General features: G+C 53.7%; 1 protein-coding gene across 1 annotated transcript in view; it reads left to right on the top strand.

Annotated features, from left to right (window-relative positions):
* The window catches only part of adgrd1 (adhesion G protein-coupled receptor D1), a 344,020-nt gene that overhangs the window by 125,293 nt on the left and 193,092 nt on the right, over positions 1 to 25,635 (top strand). The window contains 1 exon segment of the mRNA XM_070886412.1: positions 24,429 to 24,502. Within this exon segment, the coding sequence (XP_070742513.1) occupies positions 24,429 to 24,502 (74 nt within the window).

The following is a 25,635-nucleotide window of genomic DNA, read 5'->3' as shown; positions in this document are numbered from 1 at the left end:
GGCCAATATTTATCCCTCAATCAACATAACAAAAACAGATTATCTGGGTCATTATCACATTGCTGTGTGTGGGAGCTTGCTGTGTGCAAATTGGCTGCCGCGTTTCCCACATTACAACAGTGACTACACTTCAAAAGTACTTCATTGGCTGTAAAGCGCTTTGAGATATCTGGTGGTCGGGAAAGGCTCTCTCAATGCAAATCTGTCTTATTTTCTTTTGGATGGCAGAGTTGATGGGCCAGTTGTGGGGTTGCTGTTCCGGTACATTGTCTGATTATGAAGGTTGTCCTCAGCTACTGGGTTCTAATTGTGGCTTGACGTGCTGACTAATGTCTGAGAAACACGGTGATATTATATTGTTCCACATCCGCACCCAGCCTGCTCGACATCTGCTGCTGCTGTGAAAATCGTTGCTTTAGGCAGTGAAGTAATTGTTTGAAAGACTTTTTTGATCTTTCAGTATTGATGTATTTATTGATTTAGTTAGGGAAAACTTGTGGCTAATTCATGTAGTGAGCAAAATAATATTACCTCGATCTCCAGCGATCCAGCGGCTAAACTCATTGACCCCTTTTTACAATCTTACAAGCCTGACTTTATTTTCTATATTTAATGTTGAACTGTCTGCACTCAACAACTTGCATTTAGATAGCGCCGTAACGCAGCAAACCCATCCCCAGGCGCTTCACAGGGGTGTTACCAGGCACCATTCGACACCAAGCCGCATAGGGAGATGTTAGGAAAGATGACCAAAAGCTTGGTCAAAGAGGTGGGTTTTAAGGAGTGTCATAAAGGAGGACAGAGGCGGAGAGGTTTAGGGAGGGAGTTCCAGAGCTTGGGGCCCAGGCAGCTGAAGGCACGGCCACCGATGGTGGAGTGATGGAAATCAGAAATGCTCAAGAGGGCAGAATTGGAGGTGCACTGTTGGAGGGGCAGTACTGAGGCAGCGCCGCAGTGTCAGAGGAGTAGTACTGAGGGAGTGCCGCACTGTTGGAGGGTCAGTACTGAGGGAGTACCGCAGTGTCGGAGGGGCAGTACTGAGGGAGTGCCGCACTGTTGGAGGGTCAGTACTGAGGGAGCACCGCAGTGTCGGAGGGGCAGTACTGAGGGAGTGCTGCACTGTTGGAGAGTCAGTACTGAGGGAGCGCCGCACTGTTGGAGAGGTAGTACTAAGGGAGCACCCCACTGTCGGAGGGTCAGTACTGAGGGAGCCACACTGTCGGAGGGGCAGTACTGAGGGAGTGCTGCACTGTCGGAGGGGCAGTACTGAGGGAGCGCTGCACTGTCGTAGGGGCAGTACTGAGATAGTGCTGCACTGTCGGAGGGGCAGTACTGAGGGAGTGCTGCACTGTCGGAGGGTCAGTACTGAGGGAGTGCTGCACTGTCGGAGGGGCAGTACTGAGGGAGTGCTGCACTGTCGTAGGGGCAGTACTGAGGTAGTGCTGCACTGTCGGAGGGGCAGTACTGAGGGAGTGCCGCACTGTCAGAGGGGCAGTACTGAGGGAGCGCCGCACTGTCAGAGGGGCAGTACTGAGGGTACACTGCACTGTCGGAGGGGCAATACTCAGGGAGTGCCGCACTGTCGGAGGGGCCGTCTTTCGGATGAGACGTTAAACCGAGGCTCAGTCTGCCCTCTCAGGTGGACATCAAAGATCCCACGGCGCTATTCGGTGAAGAGCAGGGGAGTTATCCCCAGTAACCTGGGGCCAATATTTATCCCTCAACCAACTTCAGTTTAAAAAAAAATTATCGGATCATGATCTCATTGCTGTATGTGGGAGCTTGCCGTGCGCAAAATTGTCTGCCGCGTTTCCCACAACAGTTACAACAGTGACTACACTCCAGAGAAATACATCACTGGCCGTAAAACGCATTGGGACACCCTGAGGTTGTGAAAGGCGCTCTATAAATGCATAACTTTCTTTCTAATTGCCGTGTCTATTCTGACTCTTTAGTAATACTGTGACATTTATGAAGAATATCCTGTCGAGGGAAAGGAACGTGGAATAATCATTTGGCTGGAGCTGGCGATTGAGGCTAGCTCTCCCACGTTACTGTCACAGCCCACACAGCGCATAGCTCATAAACCCTTCGCCCTGCGCTGAGGTCCTGTCAGTGAGCAGGGGGTTAACACCCAGGTCTGGAATGCACACGGACTCGCAAACCTTGAACAGATCTTGTTTTGCTGGGGAATGCTGCTAAAATTACCTCAGTGTGTGTTATTAATTAAAATGCTAAATGAGGGGCTGGAATTGTTCAACAATTGCTTGCCCTGCCAAATCGAAACCTCATGGGTTGGGACCACAGATTTATTTTTTGTAAATTATCACTACTGCTTCAACATGCATGTGGTACGTCTGTATAAACAGCGTTCGGATCGCTTGCCAGATATTTTCGATGATGTCTCCTTTACAGGATCGGGAACTTCCCTTTATATATATATATATTTTAACAATGAGTTTGTAATTTTTCTGCAATGTTGGATGTGTTGACTTTACCCCATCGCCGTGTTTTCAAATAACTTTTCTCAGCCTAATTACCAGATCAGTCCAACATCACAGGCAGAGAGTCTCGACCCAGCTCTGTTGTGGAGATTACAAGTGATTTGGAAGAGAGGAGATGGAAAAAAGTCTGCGGCATCTTCTGCAGATTCCAGGAGGAATGAGGGGAGCGTTCCTGCTGAGGGTGGGAGATGTGCTGTGGAAATATTAGATCATGAGATTCGTAGATTAAATGCTGAACTACACGTATCAGGCCCCGGGAGGCGAGTCCTGTTCTACCACCCTAACCTTGGTGGGACAGGACCTTTGTCCCCATGCTCCATGCACTCTGACCCTTCTTGAATTCCTAGGGTCACAGACATTTACATAAGGTACACACCCATTGCCTTTCTCGCTCTCCCCTCTCTCAGCTCTCACCCATCAACCCCTGTGCTCGCTGCCCCGTGTCCGAACTCGCACCGAGTCCCGCTCACCCATCACCCCCTGTGTACTGCCCCTCCGACAGTGCGGCACTCGCTCAGTACTGCCCCTCCGACAGTGCAGCACTCCCTCAGTACTGCCCCTCCGACAGTGTGGCGCTCCCTCAGTACTGCCCCTCCGACAGTGCGGCACTCGCTCAGTACTGCCCCTCCGACAGTGCGGCACTCCCTCAGTACTGCCCCTCCGACATTGCGGCACTCCCTCAGTACCGCCCCTCCAACAGTGCGGAGCTCCCTCAGTACTGCCCCCCGACAGTGCGGCACTCGCTCAGTACTGCCTCTCCGACAGTGCGGTGCTCCCTCAGTACTGCCCCTCCGACAGTGCGGCGCTCCCTCAGTACTGCCCCTCCGACAGTGCGGCACTCCCTCAGTACTGCCCCTCCGACAGTGCGGCGCTCCCTCAGTACTGCCCCTCCGAAAGTGCAGCGCTCCCTCAGCACTGCCCCTCCGACAGTGCGGCGCTCCCTCAGCACTGCCCCTCCGACAGTGCAGCACTCCCTCAGTACTGCCCCTCCCACAGCGCGGAGCTCCCTCAGTACTGCCCCTCCTACAGTGCGGCGCTCCCTCAGTACTGCCCCTCCGACAGTGCGGCGCTCCCTCAGCACTGCCCCTCCGACAGTGCAGCGCTCCCTCAGTACTGCCCCTCCCACAGTGCGGAGCTCCCTCAGTACTGCCCCTCCTACAGTGCGGCGCTCCCTCAGTACTGCCCCTCCTACAGTGCGGTGCTCCCTCAGTACTGCACTGGGAGTGTCAGCCTGGATTTTGTGCTCGGCTCTCTGGGGTGGGACTTGAGCCCAGGACTGCCTGACTCAGAGGCGAGTGTGCTGCTCACTGAGCCCCGGCTGACACTGAATATGGTACAGAGCGGCCAGTAACCATTGATTGCAATGGAAGTAAGAAAATGATGCCCACGGGGTTTTTTTTCACAGATTGGTCTGCGGCTGTTGGTTGTATGTTAAATCGGTTGCTGTGGTTACCAAGTGGCAGTGAAACACATGCCATCACACAACAGTTAGAGAGCAGTCACAGCTTCTCATTACCAGTCAGAACAAACGGGAAACAATCAGCCCCGAGACTGCCTGAATCCAACGTTCCTACAATAGATTGCTTTTGTTGTGTAATGTTGCCGGAGCTGTGCCCCTGTTTGAGAAGCGGTGGGCTGTAATGGTGGGCCCTTAGCTTGAGCCAGCCTTTAATCAGCTACATTCTTGAAGCCATTACATCAATTTCCTGAGGGACTGAAATCTGTATCGAAGAAATCATATGGAAGAAATGAGTTTTCTGTTTATTAAAATGTCGTTCTGGTCAATTGGGGAAGTGCCAGACAATGAAGCAGGCTTGGAGATGGTAGCGATTGTCCCATTGTAGTCACAGCCACCCCCATGCCTGTCACAAGGGACAATGCCAATAAACATTCAGGGGCCACTAGAATTCACCGTTGGTTACCGCAACCTGGGACTGTCGCTCGGAGACACGTTATGAAGTGTCTCCATCACTTGTGTGTTTGTGCAGCCTTAAAACCAGTGCGGCTTCCACTAAGCTAAACGTTATTTATATCTGCCCATTGTTCATGCCTTAATGGTGGGAAACGTACACTTAGTCAAACCTCACTGATCACTGGGCCCCAGTGGCCCGTGCCGGGGTTTATGCTCCACACCAGCCCCCTCCCACCCCTCTCCATCTCACCCCATCACCATATAGAAAACATAGAACACACAAAATAGGTGCAGGAGTAGGCCATTCGGCCCTTCGAGCCTGCACTGCCATTCAATAAGATCATGGCTGATCATTCCCTCAGTACCACTTTCCTGCTTTCTCTCCATACCCCTTGATCCCTTTGGCCGTAAGGGTCACATCTAACTCCCTTTTGAATATATCCAATGAACTGGCCTCAACAACTTTCTGCGGCAGGGAATTCCACAGGTTAACAACTCTGAGTGAAGAAGTTTCTCCTCATCTCAGTCCTAAATGGCTTATCCCTTCTCCTTAGACTGTGTCCCCTGGTTCTGGACTTCCCCAACATCGGGATCATTCTTCCTGCATCTAACCTCTCCAGTCCTTCATAATTTTATATGTTTCTACGCGATCCCCTCTCATTCTTCTAAATTCCAGTAAATATAAGCCTAGCCGATTCAGTTTTTCCTCATATGTCAGTCCTGCCATCCCGGGAATCAGTCTGGTGAACCTTCGCTGCACTTCCTCAATAGCAAGAATGTCCTTCCTCAGATTAGGAGACCAAAACTGAACACAATATTCAAGGTGAGGTCTCACTAAGGCCCTGTACAACTGCAGTAAGACCTCCCTACTCCTATACTCAAATCCTCTAGCTATGAAGGCCAACATGCCATTTGCTTTCTTTCCTGCCTCCTGTACCTGCATGCCTACCTTCAATGACTGATGTACCATGACACCCAGGTCTCGTTGCACCTCCCCTTTTCCTAATCTGTCACCATTCAGATAATATTCTGCCTTTCTGTTTTTGCCACCAAAATGGATAACCTCATTTATCCACACTATACTGCATCTGCCATGCATGTGCCCACTCACCTAACCTGTCCAAGTCACCCTGCAGCCTCTTAGCGTCCTCCTCACAGCTCACACTGCCACCCAGCTTAGTGTCATCTACAAACTTGGAGATATTACATTCAATTCCTTCGTCTAAATCATTAATGTCGTGTATCTGTAAAACATGCACTCCCATGTTCCGTCACCAGGGAGCTCATCCCCTGAAGTCCGAAGGGATCCCAGCATCCTTGGGAGCACTGTATATAAGCCGGCCCCTAAGGCCTGTTACTCACTCTGGAGTGTCTTAATAAAGACTGAGGTCACTGTTACTTTAACCTCCTTATGTGCAGCCTCATCAGTGTTAGGAACACAATAACTGGCGACGAGAATACGAATCCAACACAAAGATGCAGCAAACTGGGCATCCTGGAGAAGTTCTCGGAGGGTGAGGACTGGGAAGCCTATGTCGAACGGCTAGACCAGTACTTTGTAGCCAACGAGCTGGACGGAGAAGGAAGCGCTGCAAAAAGGAGAGCGGTCCTCCTCACAGTCTGCGGGGCACCGACCTACAGCCTCATGAAGAATCTTCTGGCTCCGGTGAAACCCACAGATAAGTCGTATGAGGAGCTGTGTACACTGGTTCGGGAGCATCTTAACCCGAGGGAGAGCGTGCTGATGGTGAGGTATCGGTTCTACACGTGCCAGCGATCTGAAGGTCAGGAAGTGGCGAGCTACGTCGCCGAGCTAAGGCGACTTGCAGGGCAATGTGAGTTTGATGGCTACCTGGAGCAAATGCTCAGAGACTTTGTTTTACTGGGCATTGGCCACGAGACCATCCTACGAAAACTTTTGACTGTAGAGACACCGACCCTCAGTAAGGCCATTGCGATAGCACAGGCGTTTATGTTCACCAGTGATAACACCAAACAAATCTCTCAGCACACAAGTGCTAGCAATGTTCATAAATTAACTGGAACTGTATTTGCGAGCAGAAATGTACAGGGCAGAACCCACGAGTCTGCAACTGCCAGCAGGCCTCAGGTGACCCAGATGACTCAGAGTCCCAACAAAGGATGAATGCAAGGCAATTCACACCTTGTTGGTGTTGTGGAGGCTTCCATTCAGCCTATTCATGCCACTTCAAAGGGTATGTTTGCAAGAGCTGTGGAACATTGGGGCACCTCCAACGAGCTTGCAAACGAGCTGCAAGCTCTGCAAAACCTGCTAACCATCACGTGACAGAGGAAGATCGGTCCATGGTGGATCAAAGCAATTTCGAGCCTCAGAGAGAGGAGGCAGATGCTGAAGTACACGGGGTGCACACATTTTGGATGAAATGTCCACCTATAATGCTAAACGTAAAATTGAATGGCTTACCCGTAGCCATGGAACTGGACACTGGTGCTAGCCAATCCATCATGAGTAAAAAGATGTTTGAGACACTGTGGTGCAACAAGGCACTCAGACCAGCCCTGAGCCCCATCCACACGAAACTGAGAACGTACACAAAAAAGCTTATCACTGTCCTGGGCAGCGCCATGGTCAAGGTCACCTACGAGGGCACGGTGCACGAACTGCCACTCTGGATTGTCCCGGGCGATGACCCGACACTGCTTGGAAGGAGCTGGCTGGGCAAAATCTGCTGGAACAGCGATGACATCTGAGCGCTATCACATGTCGATGAGGCCTCATGTACCCAGGTTCGAAACAAATTTCCTTCCTTTTTGAGCCAGGCATTGGAAACTTTTCCGGGCCGAAGGTGCGGATCCACTTGGTCCCAGAGGCATGACCCATTCATCACAAGGCGCGAGCAGTACCTCACACGATGAGGGAGAGAGTGGAAATCGAGCTGGACAGGCTGCAATGCGAGGGCATCATCTCCCCAGTGGAATTCAGCGAGTGGGCCAGCCCGATTGTTCCAGTACTCAAAAGTGATGGCACGGTCAGGATTTGCGCCGATTATAAAGTAACTATTAATCATTTCTTGCTACAGGACCAATACCCGCTACCTAAGGCAGACGACCTATTTGCGATGCTGGCAGGGGGCAAGACATTCACCAAGCTCGACCTGACTTCGGCCTAATTGACGCAGGAGCTGGAGGAGTCTTCGAAATGCCTCACCTGCATCAACACGCACAACGGACTCTTCATCTACAACAGATGCCCGTTTGGAATTCGGTCGGCTGCAGCAATCTTCCAGAGAAACATGGAGAGCCTACTCAAGTTGATATCACACACGGTGGTCTTTCAGGACGACATATTGGTCACGGGTTGGAACACCATCGAGCACCTACAAAACCTGGAGGAGGTCCTCCAGCAACTGGATCGTGTAGGGCTGCGGCTGAAGAGGTCGAAATGCGTCTTCATGGCAACAGAAGTGGAGTTTATGGGGAGTAAGATCGCGGCGGACAGCATTTGGCCCACAGTCGCCAAGACAGAGGCTATCAGGAACGCGCTCAGCCACAGAATGTCACGGAGCTGCGGTCGTTCCTGGGACTCCTCAACTATTTTGGTAGCTTCCTACTGGGGTTAAGCACCCTCTTAGAGCCCCTACATGTGTTATTGCGCAAAGGTGAGAACTGGGTATGGGGAAAAAAAACAAGTAATTGCTTTTGAGAAAGCCAGGAACATTTTATGCTCCAACAAGCTGCTTGTATTGTATAACCCGTGTAAAAGACTTGTGCTAGCATGTGATGCGTCGTCGTACGGAGTCGGGTGTGTATTACAACAAGCTAACGTTGTGGGAAAGTTGCAACCTGTCGCCTATGCTTCCAGGAGCTTGTCTAAGGCCGAGAGGGCCTACAGCATGATTGAGAAAGAGGCATTAGTGTGTGTGTTCGGGGTAAAGAAAATGCATCAGCACCTGTTTGGCCTCAAATTTGAGCTGGAAACTGATCACAAGCCCCTCATATCCCTGTTCACTGAAAACACGGGGATAAATACTAATGCCTCAGCCCGCATACAAAGGTGGGCACTCGCGCTATCAGCGTATAACTATACCACCCGCTACAGACCAGGCACCGAGAACTATGCGGATGCTCTCAGTCGGCTACCATTGCCCACCACGGGGGTGGAAATGGCACAGCCTGCAAACTTGTTGATGGTCATGGAAGAGTTTGAAAATGATAAATCACCTGTCACGGCCCGCCAGATTAGGACTTGGACCAGCCAAGATCCGCTGCTGTCCCTAGTAAAAAACTGTGTACTGCATGGGAGCTGGGCCAGCATCCCCGTTGAAATGCAAGAGTTCATCAAGCCGTTCCAGCGGCGAAAGGACGAGCTGTCCATTCAGGTAGACTGCCTGCTGTGGGGTAACTGCGTAGTGCTACCCAAAAAGGGCAGGGAGATGTTCATCTCGGATCTCCACAGCACACACCCGGGTATAGTAATGATGAAAGCGATAGCCAGATCCCACGTCTGGTGGCCCGGTATCGACTCTGACTTAGAGTCCTGTGTACGGCAATGCAGCGTATGTGCTCAGTTGAGCGACGCGCCCAGAGAGACACCACTAAGTTTGTGGTCCTGGCCCTCCAGACCATGGTCGAGGATCCATGTCGACTATGCAGGCCCGTTTCTTGGTAAAATGTTCCTGGTGGTGGTGGACACTTTTTCAAAATGGATTGAATGTGAAATAATGTCGGGAAGCACCGCCACCATTGAAAGCCTGAGGGCCATGTTTGCCACCCACGGCCTGCCTGACATACTGGTCAGTGACAATGGGCCATGTTTCACCAGTGCCGAATTTAAAGAATTCATGACCCACAATGGGATCAAACATATCACCTCGGCCCTGTTTAAACCAGCCTCCAATGGGCAGGCAGAGCGGGCAGTACAAACCATCAAACAGAGCCTTAAACGAGTCACAGAAGACTCACTCCAAACCCGCCTGTCCCGAGTACTGCTCAGTTACCGCACGAGACCCCACTCGCTCACAGGGGTGCCCCCAGCTGAGCTACTCATGAAAAGGACACTTAAAACCAGACTCTCACTGGTTCAGCCCAACCTGCATGATCAGGTAGAGAGCAGGCGGCAGCAACAAAATGTAAACGATGGTCGCGCCACTGTGTTACGGGAAATTGATCTGAATGACCCTGTGTATGTGCTAAACTATGGACATGGTCCCAAGTGGATCGCGGGCATGGTAATAGCTAAAGAAGGGAGCAGGGTGTTTGTAGTCAAACTAGACAATGGATAAATTTGCAGAAAGCACCTGGACAAAACGAGGCTGCGGTTCACAGACTGCCCTGAACAACCCACAGCAGACACCACCTTTTTCGAGCCCACAACACACACCCAAAGGATCAACGACACCACCCCGGACCAGGAAATCGAACCCATCACGCCCAACAGCCCAGCAAGGCCAGGCTCACCTAGCAGCCCTGCAGGGCCAACAACACGCCAGCCCAGCGAGGGCACAGCCAACAGATCAGAACAGACATTTGTACCGAGGCGATCCACCAGGGAAAGAAAGGCTCCCGACCGCCTCACCTTGTAAATAGTTTTCACTTGGACTTTTGGGGGGAGTGATGTTGTGTATCTGTAAAGCATGCACTCCCATGTTCCGCCACCAGGGAGCGCATCCCCTGAAGTCCCAAGGGATCCCAGCATCCCTTGGGGGCACTGTATATAAGCCGGCCCCTAAGGCCTGTTTCTCACTCTGGAGTGTCTTATTAAAGACTGAGGCCACTGTTACTTTAACCTCCCTGTGTGCAGTCTCATCTGTGTCAGGAACACAATAATTAATATATATTGTAAATAGCTGGGGTCCCAGCACTGAACCTTGTGGTACCCCACTAGTCACTGCCTGCCATTCTGACAAGGACCCTTTTATTCCGACTCTCTGTTTCCTGTCTGCCAACCAGTTCTCTATCCACGTCAGTACATTACCCCCAATACCATGTGCTTTAATTTTGCACACTAATCTCTTGTGCGGGACCTTGTCAAAAGCCTTTTGAAAGTCCAAATACACCACATCCACTGGTTCTCCCTTGTCCACTCTACTAGTTACATCCTCAAAAAACTCTAGAAGATTTGTCACGCATGATTTCCCTTTCATAAATCCATGCTGACTTGGACCGATCCTGTCACTGCTTTCCAAATGCGCTGCTATTACAGCTTTAATAATTGATTCCAGCATTTTCCCCACTACCAATGTCAGGCTAACCGGTCTATAATTCCCTGTTTTCTCTCTCCCTCCTTTTTTAAAAAGTGGGGTTACATTAGCTACCCTCCACAGGAACTGATCCAGAGTCCATGGAATGTTGGAAAATGACCACCAATGCATCTACTATTTCTAGGGCCACTTCCTTAAGTACTCTGGTTTGCAGACTATAAGGCCCTGGGAATTTATCAGCCTTCAATCCCATCAATTTCCCTAACACCATTTCCTGACTAATAAGGATTTCCCTCAGTTCCCTCAGTTCCTCCTTCTCGCTAGACCCTCAGTCCCCTCCTATTTTCGGGAGAATATTTGTGTCTTCCTTAGTGAAGACAGAACCAAAGTATTTGTTCAATTGGTCTGCCATTTCCTTGTTCCCCATTATAAATTCACCTGATTCTGACTGCAAGGGACCTACGTTTGTCTTCACTAATCTTTTTCTCTTCACATATCTATAGAAACTTTTGCAGTCAGTTTTTATGTTCCCTGCAAGCTTCCTCTCATACTCTATTTTCCCCTTCCTAATTAAACCCTTAATCCTCCTCTGCTGAATTCTAAATTTCACCCAATTCTCAGGTTTGCTGCTTTGCTGGTGAATTTTCTTGGATTTAACACTATCCCTAATTTTCCTTGTTAGCCACGGTGAAGCCACCTTCCCCGTTTTGTACAATTGCTGTAGTTCATCCATGTGATCTTTAAATGTTTGCCATTGCCTATCCACCGTCAACTCTTTAAGTATCACTCGCCAGTTGATCCTCGCCAATTCACGTCTCATACCATCGAAGTTACTTTTCTTTAAGTTCAGGACCCTAGTCTTTGAATTAACTGTGTCATTCTCCATCTTAATGAAGAATTCTACCATATTATGGTCACTCTTCCCCAAGGGGCCTCACACGACAAGATTGCTCATTAGTCCTTTCTCATTACACAAGAGAGGAATAGAAGGAATATCCTTCTCTTCCTCTCCCCCTCAGGTGTTTATCCAGCTTTCCCTTGAATGCTCCTTGTGCAGTTCGCCTCAATCGCTCCCTGTGCTCCCTCGACCCTATTTCCATCATCATCATCATAGGCAGTCCCTCGAAATCGAGGAAGACTTGCTTCCACTCTAAAAGTGAGTTCTCAGGTGACTGAACAGTCCAATACGGGAATTACAGTCTCTGTCACAGGTGGGACAGACAGTGGTTGAGCGAAAGGGTGGGTGGGGAGCCTGGTTTGCCGCACGCTCCTTCCGCTGTCTGCGCTTGCTTTCTGCATGCTCTCAGCAACGAGACTCCCTTTTCTGGCTCCCATGTTAGCCGACATTGTTAGCGGTTCTCTCCCCTCGGGTACTGTCCCCTCTCCCTCAATTCTGCCATCATCACCTTTCTCCTCAAAAAACCAACCCTTGACCCCTCCATCCTTCAAACTACCCCCATCTGCCCCACAATTGGAAATATCTCTACGTCGACCCTATCAAACACTTTCAGAATCTCCAAGACCTCTATCAGGTCAACCCCTCAGCCTTCTGTATTCTAGAGACAAGTGACCCAGTCTGTTCAGTCTCTCCTGATGGCTGTGTCTATAATGGATGGGTTTTGGCTGAGCCTCGGGTGTGTTCCGAGCCCATGCCAAAGTCTGATCGATCCCACAAGCTGACGGGTCTGTCCCAAACCTCCCGAGACAGGCAGAAAGTGCTGGCACGTGATGCTGCGCAGTGTTAGACTGCTGATCCAATCTCCATCCCATGGGCCCAGTGTGACCTCTCAACCCAGGCCCATTCGTCATGGATATTGTTACTCTCTGGCTTGGCCCTTGATGATCTTTGGAGGGTGGGCAAGGCACTGATTCCTCATTGGTGGATCACTCCTGGATCAGCACGCCAGGATCTGTGAGTATCGGCAGGCTGAGATTGCTGCAAATTGTTGAGACGTTGTCTGTGACCCCTGTGGCACAAAGCTAAGCAGCTCACCAAAACCAAGATTCTGGGACCTTATGATCTAGTCAAAAAGAAAAAACCTTGCATTTGTATAGCCCCTTTCATGACCACCGGACGTCTCAAAGCACTTTACAGCCACTGAAGTACTTTTGGAGTGTAGTCACTGTTGTAATGTGGGAAGCGCAGCAGCCAATTTGCGCACAGCAAGCTCCCACACACAGCAATGTGATAATTTGTTTTAGTGATGTTGGTTGAGGGATAAATATTGGCCCCAGGACACCGGGGAGAACTCCCCTGCTCCTCTTCGAAACAGTGCCATGGGATCTTTTAAGTCCACTTGAGAGAGCAGACGGGGCCTGGGTTTAACGTCTCATCCGAAAGACGGCCAATGAAGTATGTTTTGAAGTGTGATGGCTGCGGTAATGTAGGAAACATGACCTGAGAGAATGATGAAACCTGGAATGGGTAGCGGCCGGTGGGGGGGAAAAAAGCCTGGAATCATTCAGGGGGCCAATCAGATGCATCGATGGGGAGCCTGCACTTTCGATGGAGAAGGGTGAGTTAGAGGGGCCGAATGGCCTCCCTCATCACCTCACCTTTCAGATGTTTAACGGTGTGTGACTGCAGTGTGGGGCATGCAGCCAGATTTGGCTGTTCACAAGTAGAGGCCCCTTTTGGGACCTCATTCTGGCAGCGGGTTCGCCTCTAATTAATGCACTCCGCAAGCGGAAACTATTATTTAACTGTAGCCTTGGGTTGTGGTGAGGTATCAGTGCAGTTATGACATCGCCTTGGGAGAGTTGTGAGAAATGTGGGTTTGGGTTGGCTGACCCCAACCGCCAGTCGCTATTTGGAGTTGTGCAGCCAGCATCACGCAGGGACACACAGAGCAGGTCTGTTCTGGCTGGCCCAGCCCGCCCATTGCTGTCGGACACTGTGGCAGAGTCCCCGGCTGTTTTGTACTAGCTGCCGGTGAGATGTACACGGTGTCCACAGTGCCCGCTCAAAACCGGCGCCAAGCGTCAGTCGGCCGATTTCCAACGCTCCACCATCGGGGGCCGTGCCTTCTGTTGCCTGGGCCCCAAGCTCTGGGACTCCCTCCCTAAACCTCCCTACCTCTCTTTCCTCCTTTAAGACGCTCCTTAGAAACATAGAAACATAGAAAATAGGTGCAGGAGCAGGCCATTCGGCCCTTCGAGCCTGCACCGCCATTCAATATGATCATGGCTGATCATTCCCTCAGTACCCCGTTCCTGCTTTCTCTCCATACCCCCTGATCCCTTTAGCCATAAGGGCCACATCTAACTCCCTTTTGAATATATCTAACGAACTGGCCTCAACAATTCTCTGCGGTAGAGAATTCCACAGGTTCACAATTCTCTGAGTGATGAAGTTTCTCCTCATTTCGGTCCTAAATGGCTTACTCACCTCTTTGACCAAGCTTTTGGTCACCTGCCCTTACGTGACTCGGGGTCTGATGTTGTCTGTACTGTCTGCTGGCAGGAGGTCATCACCAGCGATTAAAAAAAAACCTCATTCACGGGCTGTGGGCGTCGCTGGGAAGGCCGGCATTTATTGCCCATCCCTAATTGCCCCTTGAGAAGGTGGTGGTGAGCCGCCTTCTTGAACCGCTGCAGTCCATGTGGTGAAGGTGCTCCCACATTGTCGTAGTGGTTTGGTACAACTGAGGAAATCGAGGCATTGCTTAACTGGGAGCCAATGTAAGTCAGCAAGCACAGGGGATGATGGGTGAGGGGGACTCAGTGTGTGTTAGGACACGGGACAGTGAGCAGAGGGGGTGATGGGTGAGTGGGACTCGGTGCGTGTTCATGCACGGGTCAGCGAGCACAGGGGATGATGGGTGAGTGGGACTTGGTGTGAGTTAGGACATGGGGCAGTGAGCACAGGGGGTGATGGGTGAGCGGGACTCAGTGCGAGTTAGGACACGGGTCAGCGAGCACAGGGGTGATGGGTGAGTGGGATTCGGTGCGAGTTAGGACACGGGGCAGTGAGCACAGGGGGTGATGAGTGAGTGGGACTTGGTGCGAGTTAGGACACGGGGGCACTGAGCACAGGGGTGATGGGTGAGCGGGACTCGGTGTGAGTTAGGACACGGGGCAGTGAGAACAGGGAGTGATGGGTGAGCAGGACTCGGTGCGAGTTAGGACATGGGGTCAGCGAGCACAGGGGTGATGGGTGAGTGGGACTCGGTGCGAGTTAGGACACAGGGCAGCGAGCACAGGGGGTGATGGGTGAGCGGGACTTGGTGTGAGTTAGGACACGGGGGCACTGAGCACAGGTGTGATGGGTGAGTGGGACTCGGTGTGAGTTAGGACACGGGGCAGTGAGAACAGGGAGTGATGGGTGAGCAGGACTCGGTGCGAGTTAGGACATGGGGTCAGCGAGCACAGGGGTGATGGGTGAGTGGGACTCGGTGCGAGTTAGGACACAGGGCAGCGAGCACAGGGGGTGATGGGTGAGCGGGACTTGGTGTGAGTTAGGACACGGGGGCACTGAGCACAGGTGTGATGGGTGAGTGGGACTCGGTGCGAGTTAGGACACGGGGCAGCGAGCACAGGGGGTGATGGGTGAGTGGGACTAGGTGCGAGTTAGGACACGGGGCAGTGAGCATAGGGGTGATGAGTGAGCGGGACTCAGTGTGAGTTAGGACACGGGGGCAGCCGAGTTTTGGATCACCTCTAGTTTACGTCGGGTAGAATGTGGGAGGCCAGCCAGGAGTGCGTTGGAATAGTCAAGTCTGGAGGTAACAAGGGCATGGATGAGGGTTTCAGCAGCGGATGAGCTGAAGCAAGGGCGGAGACGGGCGATGTTACGGAGGTGGAAATAGGCGGTTTTAGTTATGCTGTGGATATGTGGTCGGAAGCTCATTTCAGGGTCAAATGGGACACCGAGGTTGCAAACGTTTTGCTGCGTTAAAGGAGCTATATAAATAATGCCAATTGTTGTTGCAGCTAGACTAAGAGGTAGAGTTTTTTTCTTTCCCCTCACACAGGTGAAATATTCCCTGAGGGTCTGCTCACGGGCCTGGGCTTGGCCTACGTGGACAGACCCAGTATCAGCACACGTGCCACGGCTGAGAGTAATTGCTGAAACAGGGCCGTGGTTTGCCGGGACCGATATTCCCGTTGCTTTGTCGACTGGTGCCTGTGCACGTTGGGCAGGATTGCAGGGTGGGATCTGGAAAGTTCCACTCATTCCTTGAGTGAAGTCATTGGGATCAGGGGGGTCCACATGGGGAGGGGGAGGGAGGCGAGCAGTGAATGAGTTCACATCCATCGCATCATCGCTATGGTGTCATTTCCTGCTTTCCAAAGCCCAATAACTGGGCCTCGAAGGAACCACTCTGACTGCCAATACTCGCTCCTTCTGCATCTCTGACTCAGATATCTCGCTCTTGATCCGTTGAGCCTCACACGTCCATCGACAGTTTATAAACAGTTAACTGGGGCCTGAAGCCAGCAGTCTTTGGTAAAATGCCACTCATGCTGCAGTTAAAATCTCCAATTCCCATTTGCAATTTGCATTTATTGTCTGTCCCTAATTGCCCTCGGGAAGCTGGCATTGAGCCCGCGTGGGGACGGTGCTCCCCGCTGTTTGCTCCTTTGGCCGTCAACGACCGGCTCGATCTCTCCCTCAGCTCCACCTTTGCTGCCCTTGTCCCCAGTACCATCTCCCACCCTGCTCGCTGCCCGTGGTATAACTCTCATCTTCACCCTCTCGGGCAAAGCAAAGTGTAACTGCCGCACAAATGGTTTAGCCACCCGTCGCTGGATCAAAGAGAGGCACGATAGGCCGAGTCCTCTTCCTGTGCTGTACGATTCCAATCCCCCGTGACATATTTCTATCTACCTCTTGAATGAAGGCAGTTTTCACCTCCATTTCCCCACCACGAGTCCACCCCAGGTACTGACCACTCCCTCTCGCTCTCTCTGTGTGAAGGACGCCCGGATATCAGACCTGACCCGACCGTGTCTTTGCCCAGTCTGATTCCAGTTTGTGCCCCCTTATTTGGCCGTTCCTTCATCGTCGCTGGGTCACAATCCTGGAACTCCCTCCCTAACAGCACTGTGGGAGCACCTTCACCACACGGACTGCAGCGGTTCAAGAAGGCGGCTCACCACCACCTTCTCAAGGGGCAATTAGGGATGGGCAATAAATGCCGGCCTTGCCAACGACGCCCACATCCCGGGAATTAATTTTAAAAACATACTCGGCCGTGCATAAACGTGAGTTTCTGCCGCTGTCCCGATTAGGTTACAGCAGCAGGGCGGGAAATTCCCGGGCAATGGTCCTTTAAAGGGAACGAAAGACTTGCATTTATATAGCGCCTTTCACGACCACCGGACGTCTCAAAGCACTTTAAAGCCAATGAAGTACTTTTGGAGTGTAGTCACTGTTGTAATGTAGGAAACGCGACAGGCAATTTGCGCACAGCAAGCTCCCACAAACAGGAATGTGATAATGACCGGATAATGTGTTTTTTTGTTATGTTGATTGAGGGATGAATATTGGCCCCAGGACACCGGGGAAAACTCCCCTGCTCTTCTTCGATATAGTGTCATGGGATCTTTTACATCCACCGGAGGGAGCAAACGGTTTAACGTCTCATCCGAAAGACGGCACCTCCAACAGTGCGGCACTCCCTCAGTACTGCCCCTCCGACAGTGCGGTGCTCCCTCAGGACTGCCCCTCCGACAGTACAGCATTCCCTCAGTACTGCCGCTCTGACAGTGCAGCACTCCCTCAGTACTGCCCCTCTGACAGTGCAGCGCTCCCTCAGTACTGCCCCTCCGACAGTGCAGCGCTCCCTCAGTACTGCCCCTCCGACAGTGCAGCGCTCCCTCAGTACTGCCCCTCCGACAGTGCAGCACTCCCTCAGTACTGCCCCTTCGACAGTGCGGCACTCCCTCAGTACTGCCCCTCCGACAGTGCGGCACTCCCTCAGTACTGCCCCTCCGACAGTGCAGCACTCCCTCAGTACTGCCCCTTCGACAGTGCGGCACTCCCTCAGTACTGCCCCTCCGACAGTGCGGCACTCCCTCAGTACTGCCCCTCCGACAGTGCGGCACTACCTTAGTACTACCCCTCCGACAGTGCGGCATTCCCTCAGTACTGTCCCTCCGACAGTGCGGCACTCCCTCAGTACTGCCGCTCTGACAGTGCGGCGCTCCCTCAGTACTGCCCCTCCGACAGTGCGGCACTCCCTCAGTACTGTCCCTCCGACAGTGCGGCACTCCCTCAGTACTGCCGCTCTGACAGTGCGGCGCTCCCTCAGTACTGCCCCTCCGACAGTGCGGCATTCCCTCAGTACTGTCCCTCCGACAGTGCGGCGCTCCCTCAGTACTGCCGCTCTGACAGTGCGGCGCTCCCTCAGTACTGCCCCTCCGACAGTGCGGCACTCCCTCAGTACTGCCCCTTCGACAGTGCGGCACTCCCTCAGTACTGCCGCTCTGACAGTGCGGCGCTCCCTCAGTACTGCCCCTCCGACAGTGCGGCACTCCCTCAGTACTGCCCCTCCGACAGTGCGGCACTACCTTAGTACTACCCCTCCGACAGTGCGGCATTCCCTCAGTACTGTCCCTCCGACAGTGCGGCACTCCCTCAGTACTACCCCTCCGACAGTGCGGCATTCCCTCAGTACTGTCCCTCCGACAGTGCGGCATTCCCTCAGTACTGTCCCTCCGACAGTGCGGCACTCCCTCAGTACTGCCGCTCTGACAGTGCGGCGCTCCCTCAGTACTGCCCCTCCGACAGTGCGGCACTCCCTCAGTACTGTCCCTCCGACAGTGCGGCACTCCCTCAGTACTGCCGCTCTGACAGTGCGGCGCTCCCTCAGTACTGCCCCTCCGACAGTGCGGCATTCCCTCAGTACTGTCCCTCCGACAGTGCGGCACTCCCTCAGTACTGCCCCTTCGACAGTGCGGCGCTCCCTCAGTACTGCCCCTCCGACAGTGCGGCACTCCCTCAGTACTGCCCCTCCGACAGTGCGGCACTACCTTAGTACTACCCCTCCGACAGTGCGGCATTCCCTCAGTACTGTCCCTCCGACAGTGCGGCATTCCCTCAGTACTGTCCCTCCGACAGTGCGGCATTCCCTCAGTACTGCCCCTCTGACAATGCGGCGCTCCCTCAGTACTGCCCCTCCGACAGTGCGGTGCTCTCTCAGTACTGCCCCTCCGACAGTGCGGCGCTCCCTCAGTACTGCCCCTCCGACAGTGCAGCGCTCCCTCAGTAGTGTCCCTCCAACAGTGCGGCGCTCCCTCAGTACTGCCCCTCCGACAGTGCGGTGCTCTCTCAGTACAGCCCCTCCGACAGTGCGGCGCTCCCTCAGTACTGCCCCTCCGACAGTGCGGTGCTCTCTCAGTACTGCACCGGGAGTGTCAGCCTGGATTTTGTGCTCAAGTCTCTGGAGTGGGACTTGAACCCACAACCTTCTGACCCCGAGGCGATTGTGCTGCCCCCTGGGCCCCGGCTGACTTTAGGGCCCATGATGAGGTGACCCAGCTCAGACAGACAGCTTTACAATCATTAGACCTGCTGGGACTATAAATATTTTATTGGAAGCATAAACTATTTGACATCAAGAACAGTAAAATAGAATAAACCACATACACATCATTCATCCTCCCCTTCCCGTTACACTAATCACCCATACATCCGCGATGCCGCAGTGCTCAGTGGAAGGCCCCTGAATGATGCGACTGTGGGTTTAATGGGGTTCCGGCGTTGGTAGTTAAGGGCCAGGCTGAATGCTCGCTGTGCCCACACCCCGTGCAGGTGATACAATGGTGATCCCGTGCAGAGCTCGAGCCAGGCCAGGTAACCACACCTGCCTGTCGTTTGCCGATATCCCCCGAGCAATGAGCTGCATTCCTTCAATCGCTCTCCCACCCACCCCCCCGCTCCCCCCAAAAAAAACCGTGGAGCCGGTCCAGCCCCTGATCTGTCGCCCATCACAGATTCGCTCCCAGCCCGAGCCTCTCCATCTGGGATCGCTCAGCATTGACAGAACTCTCGCACAACCAGCTTCTTCTGAAGGTTGCCGGAGCTGAATGTTTTGTGCTTGGCTCCGTACGGTGATCACAAGATGTCTATTAATAGCCAGCACAGAACTGCCTCGAGCCCATCCAACTCTAGCTGGCTCCCTCGCGCACACAACCACTCCATCTTTTGGTCTGGCGCTTGCAGTTGCAAAACAAGAAATTGATTTTTTTTTTAAACAGAGGATGACATCGAGCGAGCAGCTCAGAAACACGCCATTTGGCCCAACTCGTCTCTGTTGGTGTTGGTGCTACTCTCGCGCCCCGCCCACGTAACCAAAGTCCCTCATCCCCGGGACTATTCCGATCAATCCCCTCCGCACCCTCTCCAAGGCCTTGACATCCTTCCTAAAGTGCAGGGCCCAGAATCACCTCTGTGTCTCCATTTATAAATCCCACGATCCCGTGTGCCTCAATGTGAAGAGTTTGACCCTTGATCTTTATATTATCGACTTAAGCTTTTGTTGGAGTTCCGTGGAATCGACTCTGCAAATTTACTTTCTAGTGTTTTAAGTGACAGCCCTGACTCAGTGGGCAGCACACTAGCCTCTGAGTCCATAGGTTGTGGGTTCCACTCCCACTCCAGGATGACACTCCAGTGCAGTGCTGAGGGAGTGCCGCATTGTCGGAGGGGCAGTACTGAGGGAGTGCTGCCCTGTCGGAGGGGCAATACTGAGGGAGTGCTGCACTATCGGAGGGGCAATACTGAGGGAGTGCTGCACTATCGGAGGGGCAGTACTGAGTGTTGCATTGTCAGAGGAGCAGTACTGAGGGAGCGCCGCACTGTCGGAGGGGCAATACTGAGGGAGTGCTGCACTATCGGAGGAGCAGTACTGAGTGTTGCATTGTCAGAGGAGCAGTACTGAGGGAGCGCCGCACTGTCGGAGGGGCAATACTGAGGGAGTGCCGCACTGTCGGAGGGGCAGTACTGAGGGAGTGCTGCACTGTCAGAGGGGCAGTACTGAGGGAATGCTGCACTGTCGGAGGAGCAGTAGTGAGGGAGTGCCGCACTGTCGGAGGGGCAGTACTGAGGGAGCGCCGCACTGTCGGAGGGGCAGTACTGAGGGAGCGATGCACTGTCGGAGGGGCAGTTCTGAGGGAGTGCTGCACTTTCGGAGGGGCAGTACTGAGGGAGCGTTGCACTGTTGAAGGGGCAGTACTGAAGGAGTGCCGCACTGTCGGAGGGGCAGTACTGAGGGAGTGCCGCACTGTCGGAGGGGCAGTACTGAGGGAGTGCTGCACTGTCGGAGGGGCAGTACTGAGGGAGTGCCGCACTGTCGGAGGGGCAGTACTGAGGGAGTGCTGCACTGTCGGAGGGGCAGTTCTGAGGGAGTGCTGCACTTTCGGAGGGGCAGTACTGAGGGAGCGCCGCACTGTCGGAGGGGCAATACTGAGGGAGTGCTGCACTGTCGGAGGGGCAATACTGAGGGAGTGCTGCACTTTCGGAGGGGCAGTACTGAGGGAGCGTTGCACTGTTGAAGGGGCAGTACTGAAGGAGTGCCGCACTGTCGGAGGGGCAGTACTGAGGGAGTGCCGCACTGTCGGAGGGGCAGTACTGAGGGAGTGCTGCACTGTCGGAGGGGCAGTACTGAGGGAGTGCCGCACTGTCGGAGGGGCAGTACTGAGGGAGTGCTGCACTGTCGGAGGGGCAGTTCTGAGGGAGTGCTGCACTTTCGGAGGGGCAGTACTGAGGGAGTGCTGCCCTGTCGGAGGGGCAATACTGAGGGAGTGCTGCACTGTCGGAGGGGCAGTACTGAGGGAGTGCCGCACTGTCGGAGGGGCAGTACTGAGGGAGTGCTGCACTGTTGAAGGGGCAGTACTGAAGGAGTGCCGCACTGTCGGAGGGGCAGTACTGAGGGAGTGCCGCACTGTCGGAGGGGCAGTACTGAGGGAGTGCTGCACTGTCGGAGGGGCAGTACTGAGGGAGCGCCGCACTGTCGGAGGGGCAATACTGAGGGAGTGCCGCACTGTCGGAGGGGCAGTACTGAGGGAGTGCTGCACTGTCAGAGGGGCAGTACTGAGGGAATGCTGCACTGTCGGAGGAGCAGTAGTGAGGGAGTGCCGCACTGTCGGAGGGGCAGTACTGAGGGAGCGCCGCACTGTCGGAGGGGCAGTACTGAGGGAGCGATGCACTGTCGGAGGGGCAGTTCTGAGGGAGTGCTGCACTTTCGGAGGGGCAGTACTGAGGGAGCGTTGCACTGTTGAAGGGGCAGTACTGAGGGAGCGCCGCACTGTCGGAGGGGCAGTACTGAGGGAGCGATGCACTGTCGGAGGGGCAGTTCTGAGGGAGTGCTGCACTGTCGGAGGGGCAGTACTGAGGGAGCGATGCACTGTCGGAGGGGCAGTACTGAGGGAGTGCCGCACTGTCGGAGGGGCAGTACTGAGGGAGTGCCGCACTGTCGGAGGGGCAGTCTTTCGGATGCTCTCTCAGCTGGACATAAAAGATCTCATAGCACTATTTCGAAGAAGAGCAGGGGAGTTCTCCCCGGTGTGCTGACCAATATTTATCCTTCAACCAACAGAACAAAAACAGATTATCTGGTCATTATCACATTGCTGTGTGTGGGAGCTTGCTGTGCGCAAATTGACTGCTCTGTTTCCCACATTACAACAGTGACTACACTCCAAAAGTACTTCATTGGCTGTAAAGCGCTTTGGGACGTCTGGTGGTCGAGAAAGGCGCTATATAAATGCAAGTCTTTCACACAAAGGGCTGGAGAACTGAAGTTTGTCAAAAAGGTTGAAAGTGGAAGTGGAAACGTTACAGAATATACCGAGGTTCATTCACTGCTGAAAAAGATCGGAATGCTCCCCGTAGCACAGCGTGTTCGGGCTTGAGTGGGTGCTGTGTGTTGGGGGGAGGGGAGCTGTGCATTGGTGTGTAGGTGGAGGGGCTCTGCATTGGGGGAGGGGGCTCTATGTGGGGGGGAGGGGGGCTGTGCATTGGTGTGTAGGTGGAGGGGCTCTGCATTGGGGGAGGGGGCTCTATGTGGGGGGGAGGGGGGCTGTGCATTGGTGTGTAGGTGGAGGGGCTCTGCATTGGGGGAGGGGGCTCTATGTGGGGGGGAGGGGGGCTGTGTGTGGGGGAGGGGTCACTGCGTTGGGGGGAGGGGAGCTGTGCATTGGTGTGTAGGTGGAGGGGCTCTGCATTGGGGGAGGGGGAGGGGGCTCTATGTGGGAGGGTGAGGGGCTGTGTGTGGGGGAGGGGTCACTGCATTGGGGGAGGGGGGCTGTGCGTCGGGGGGAAGGATTGGGGGAAGGGGGAGGGGTCACTGCATTTTGGGGAGGGGAAGGGGCTCTACGTGGGGGGGAGGGGTCGCTGCATTGGGGAGGGGGGGCTGTGTTTGGGGGAGGGGGACCTATTTGGGGGGGAGGGGGGCTGTGTGTGGGGGAGGGGATCACTGCGTTGGGGGAGGGGGGCTGTGCGCGGGGGGGGGAGGGTTGGGGGAAGGGGGAGGGGTCACTGCATTTTGGGGAGGGGGAGGGGGGCTCTATGTGGGGGGGGTGGGGGCGGAGGATCTCTCCGAGAGCTGCAGAAAACGAACGGTATAGCCGAGTACCTGTGGAATGGCACGGTGAACATGGGAACAGGAGGAGGGCATTCGGCCCCTCGAGCCTGCTCCATTGTTCCATTAGATCCTGTCTGATCTGAATCTTAACTCCACCTACCCTTAATAACGTTACCCGACCAAAAGCACCAGAGTTCTTTGAATGAGAACTCGATTCTATATGAAATAAATGGTCCTTGTGGGTCCTGACTACGTGCAGAGGCTGAAGACTTTTGGCATCGAGTATCTCCGGATTTCCATTCCAGGGAAGTTACAGGAGAGTGGGAAAGGTTCGAACTGCTCTCCCTGCAGCAGGGGAGCGGAGGATGTGACCGAGTAGAGTTTTTAAAGATGATGAGAGGTTTTGAGAGAAACAATTTCCTCTGGCGAGTGCGTCAATGACCAGAGATTCAAAACCGAGGCGAGACGAGGAGAAATGTTTTCACTCGGGGGGGGGGGGTCGGGGGGGGGGTCGGGGGGGGTCGGGGGGGGGTCGGGGGGGGTCGGGGGGGTCGGGGGGGGTTGTGGGGGGTTGTGGGGATCTGGAATGTTGTGCCTGAGAAGGTGGTTAAGAGGCAGTTGGACGGGTATTTTTTTTAATTTATCCGTTCTTGGGATGTGGGCGTCGCCGGCAAGGCCGGCATTTATTGCCCGTCCCTAATTGCCCCTCGAGGTGGTGGTGAGCCGCCATTTCAGAGGGCAGTGAATAGTTGCCCACATCGCTGTTGGTCTGGAGTCACCTATCGGCCAGACCAGGCAAGGGCGGCAGATTTCCTTCCCTGAAGGAAATTTTCTATGTTTCTATGTTTAAAATAGGTGCAGGAGTAGGCCATTCGGCCCTTCGAGCCTGCACCACCATTCAATGAGTTCATGGCTGAACATTCAACTTCAGTACCCCATTCCTGCTTTCTCGCCATACCCCTTGATCCCCCGAGTAGTAAGGACTACATCTAACTCCTTTTTGAACATCAGTGAACCAATTGGGTTTTTCTGACAATCCGTTACTTTCATGGCCACCATTACTGACACTGGCTTTTAATTTTAATTCCAGATTTATTTAATTAACGGAATTTTAATTCCCCAGCTGCCATGGTGGGATTTGAACTCTTGAAGATGAGGAACTTACAGGGTGACGGACAGAGAGCGGCGGGGGGGTGGGACTGAGCACTGCTCTATTCACAGAGCCGGCACAGGCAGGACGGGCCGTGAGTTTCTATGCTTCCATGAAGTCTCATCCTCTGTGTGTCATCTCCTCTTGCAGACCCCAGCGCAGTATAACTACGCCGTGAACCAGAGTAACCAGGCCTACCTGTGGTGTGCTTTCCTTGATTTCAGGTGAGCGGCTGGGGCGGAGATCACACTGTACAAGAGGCGCGGACGGTAATGTACGCACCTGTGCGTATGCTCACGGGTTTGTGGGGCGGTTGCTCCCCGATGGAGGGCACTCTACGCGGGAGTCCTCCCACTATTTATCGGGGACTTGGCCTGGAGGGTGGTGCACGGAGCAGTCCCGTGCAAAAGGTTTTTAAGCCGGTTCACGGGCTCCCAGGCCGCCTGCAATTTCTGCGGTCTGGAGGAGTCCGTGTTCCATGTTTCTATGGCATGCACGAGGTTGCAGCCCCTGTTCCCTTATTTAAAAGGGCGGCTCCTCAAATTCTGGTTGCACTTCAGTCCCACACTCCTGATCTTTGGGCACCCTGTGCGAAGGGGAGCGGGTAGTTCCGAGGGCCTCCTCGTGGGCCTGCTCCTGGGCATGGCCAAGGGGGCCATCAGCCGGTCCAGGCAGCGGGCGGTCGAGGGGGTTGTTCAGCCTGACTGCCTGCCTCTCTTCCACGCATACATCCGCGCCAGGGTGTCCCTGGAGATGGAGCACGCGGTGTAAACCGGTACGCTCGCGGCCTTCCACGAGAGGTGGGCGCCGGAGGGACTGGAGTGCATCATCACGCCTGGCAACCAAATTTTAATTTGATTTTAATGTCTGAAGTTTAATTTGTTTTTGTTGTGTATCTGTAAAGCATGCACTCCCATGTTCCACCACCAGGGAGCTCATCTCCTGAAGTCCCAATGGATCCCAGCATCCTTTAGGAGCACTGTATATAAGCCGGCCCCTAAGGCCTGTCCCTCACTCTGGAGTGTCTTATTAAAGACTGAGGTCACTGTTACTTTAACCTCCCTGCGTGCAGCCTCATCTGTGTTAGGAACACAATAACTGGCGACGAGTATACGAATCCAACGCAAAGATGCAGCAAACTGGGCATCCTGGAGAAGTTCTCGGAGGGCGAGGACTGGGAAGTCTATGTCGAACAGTTAGACCAGTACTTTGTAGCCAACGAGCTGGACGGAGAAGGAAGCGCTGCAAAAAGGAGATTGGTCCTCCTCACAGTCTGCGGGGCACCGACCTACAGCCTCATGAAGAATCTTCTGGCTCCGGTGAAACCCACAGATAAGACGTATGAGGAGCTGTGTAC

Source organism: Pristiophorus japonicus, chromosome 8 (genome assembly GCF_044704955.1).
Source record: "Pristiophorus japonicus isolate sPriJap1 chromosome 8, sPriJap1.hap1, whole genome shotgun sequence".
Classification (NCBI taxonomy): Eukaryota; Metazoa; Chordata; class Chondrichthyes; family Pristiophoridae; genus Pristiophorus; species Pristiophorus japonicus.
This window is presented reverse-complemented; position numbering and strand designations above follow the sequence as displayed.